The sequence below is a fragment of the Rhynchophorus ferrugineus genome, unplaced genomic scaffold, assembly GCF_030347505.1.
Source record: "Rhynchophorus ferrugineus isolate W39M unplaced genomic scaffold, kcgeb_rfMv2 rfM1, whole genome shotgun sequence".
NCBI lineage: Eukaryota > Metazoa > Arthropoda > Insecta > Coleoptera > Curculionidae > Rhynchophorus > Rhynchophorus ferrugineus.
In genome coordinates this window covers 90365304-90368340 of record NW_027472580.1, presented here as the reverse complement: position 1 = coordinate 90368340, position 3037 = coordinate 90365304, and the positions used below count along the sequence as shown (strand labels likewise).

Sequence of the window (3037 nt, the reverse complement as noted above, 5' to 3'; positions counted from 1 at the left end):
CACATATTCAACAATATAACAATTGCTTTCAAATGACTTCATTTGGGGCAACAAATGCAGTTCGGGAAAATTTTAAGCCAACTTTCAAGGTATGTATTATAGCAGTTACTCATAATTATTTTAGCGAACAAAATTTTCTGTCACCAAAGTTAAGATGTGTTACTAATCTTCAATTTCTTAATCATTACGAAATATATCACTTAGTCATCATATTATATGGTGATTCAGTTTCAGTGACACTTTTATTATATTTTATATTTGATAGATATTAGTTAAAACTAAATATATACTTTTTAAGATCAAATATTATTTAAGTTTGATCATTGACAATCCATTAATTTATACCACACCATAATATTTTTTTTATTTACAGATACAAGGGCAAATATATCACAGAGCAGGTTCACTGTTACCAGTGTCAGATAGCGACAACAAATTCCTGCAAATTTATTTTATGGGCAATTCACCACAAGAAATTGATCTGCGTTGTGCACATAACAATTTAGTAAAAAGGTCTATTGTAGAACAATTACAAACTTTATTTCATCAACACAATCAATTGATTATATTGTTTAAAACTGCCCTGGATCTGATGCCATCCGATAATCACAAAATTGTAATCAGAGCTGATAAAACACCTGCAGGTCAACATTCAAGACGTTTTAATGCACCAACTATTGATGAAGTTGCTATCGTTGTAGTTGGAGAAAACTTGGAATCCCGTGATATTGTTTTACATCGTCGGAATTTTCAATTACAACCTATAAAGGAAACACACCGCTCATATGATGCACTGCAATATCCCATTATATTTTGGCAAGGTGAAGATGGCTACGATTTATCAATAAAAATGATAAATCCCATTACAGGTAACTAAAATATTAGTTTAGCTATGGCGATAATATCTCAGTCACTATATTATGTATTTTAATTTTATATTTGAATGTTATTAAAACAAAATCTGTTTACAGGTTCTGAAACCAACAAAAAAGTCAGTTCAATGAACTATTATTCATACCGCCTAATGATTCGGGAAAATGCAGATAATCACATATTGAAATGTCGGCGATTATATCACAAATATGTTGATGACATGTATGTTAAAATTGAAACGGAGAGATTAACATTCATCAGGTTGAATCAAACCAAACTCCGATCTGAAGAGTATATTCACCTTCGAGATGCGATTAATACTGATGGAAATGCACAGAATGTCGGTCGGATGACTATTCTTCCAGCAACATACATCGGAAGCCCTCGGCATATGCACGAATATGCTCAAGATGCCATGTCGTATGTTCGTCATTATGGTACAGCAGATTTGTTCATCACATTTACATTCAATCCGCAATGGATAGAAATTAAGCAGGAGTTATTACCTGGGAAATCATCCATTGATCGTCATGATATTACAGCCAGAGTCTTTAGACAAAAGTTGAAATCTTTAATGAATTTCATCGTAAAACATAATGTGTTTGGTGAGACACGCTGCTGGATGTATTCTGTGGAGTGGCAGAAACGAGGATTGCCACATGCACACATTTTGATTTGGTTGGTTGAAAAGATAAGGCCAAATGAAGTTGATGCAGTGATATCAGCTGAAATCCCTAATGTACAAGTAGATCCTGGATTGCATGAGGTAGTTATCAAAAACATGATACATGGTCCCTGTAGAACTCTTAATCAAAATTCACCGTGTATGATGGATGGTAAATGTTCAAAACGATATCCACGGACATTAATATCGGAAACAATTACTGGTAATGACGGTTATCCATTGTATCGTCGCAGATCGACAGCAGACAATGGAAAATCAACAATTGTCAAATTAAATTAACAAGATATTGAAATAGATAATCGTTGGATTGTTCCATATTCACCCATTTTATCAAAGACATTCAAAGCACACATCAACGTTGAATCTTGCCATTCAGTGAAATCGATTAAATACATTTGCAAATATGTAACCAAAGGGAGTGATATGGCTGTGATTGGAATTGGTGCAGGGAATTCTAATGATGAAGTTACCCAATACCAAATGGGCCGCTATGTCAGTAGTAATGAAGCAGTTTGGCGAATATTTTCTTTTCCTATTCATGAGAGACACCCTTCTGTTGTTCACTTAGCTGTGCATTTAGAAAATGGACAAAGAGTGTATTTTACAGCACAGAACGCAGTACAAAGAGCTGCTCAGCCACCATCTACTACATTAACCAGTTTTTTTGAGACATGCCAAAACGATGATTTCGCACAAACATTGCTATATTCTGAAATGCCAAAATATTATACCTGGAATCAATCCTCAAGGAGATTTATACGACGGAAACAAGGAAAACCAGTTCCAGGATATACAGATGTATATTCCACCGATGCGATTGGCCGGATTTATTCAGTACATCCAAGCAATGATGAATGTTTTTATTTACGACTGCTATTAGTCAATGTACGTGGCCCAACATCATTCCAACAGTTACGAACTGTTGATGGTGAATTGTGTGGATCCTACAGAGAAGCCTGTCAACGTTTGCAATTGCTTGAAAATGACGCTCATTGGGATCAAACTCTCAATGATGCTGTAATATCATCACACACTCATCAAATACGAACATTGTTTTCTATAATCATATCTACATGCTTCCCATCAAACCCAATTGATTTGTGGATGAAGTACAAAGATTATATGTGTGATGATATTTTGTATCAAATACGGAATAGAATGGGAAATCCAAATATACAAATCAGTGAAGAAATTTACAATGAAGCATTGATTTCAATTGAGGACATGTGCTTGATAATGTCAAACAAACTATTAATTCAATTAGGCCTGACCGCGCCCAATCGTCCAATGCATGACGCTTTTAACCAAGAGTTGCATCGAGAAAGACTGTATGATCTCAACGCTTTGAAAGAATTAATTCAAACAAATCTTCCACTGTTAAATGAACAACAGAAGTATGTATTTGAAACTCTTATGAAAGTAACAAATGATGAAACTGGAGGGATTTATTTCTTAGATGCACCTGGTGGTACAGGAAAA

General features: G+C 34.6%; 1 protein-coding gene across 1 annotated transcript; it reads left to right on the top strand.

Annotated features, from left to right (window-relative positions):
- The first annotated feature begins 315 nt into the window (after positions 1–315).
- On the top strand, positions 316–1837 carry LOC143201153 (uncharacterized). Its single transcript, XM_076412056.1, has 2 exons — positions 316–869; positions 972–1837. Exons 1-2 carry the CDS (start codon positions 455–457, stop codon positions 1835–1837), a joined length of 1281 nt encoding a protein of 426 aa, XP_076268171.1. The 5' UTR covers positions 316–454.
- The last annotated feature ends 1200 nt before the right edge of the window (positions 1838–3037 follow it).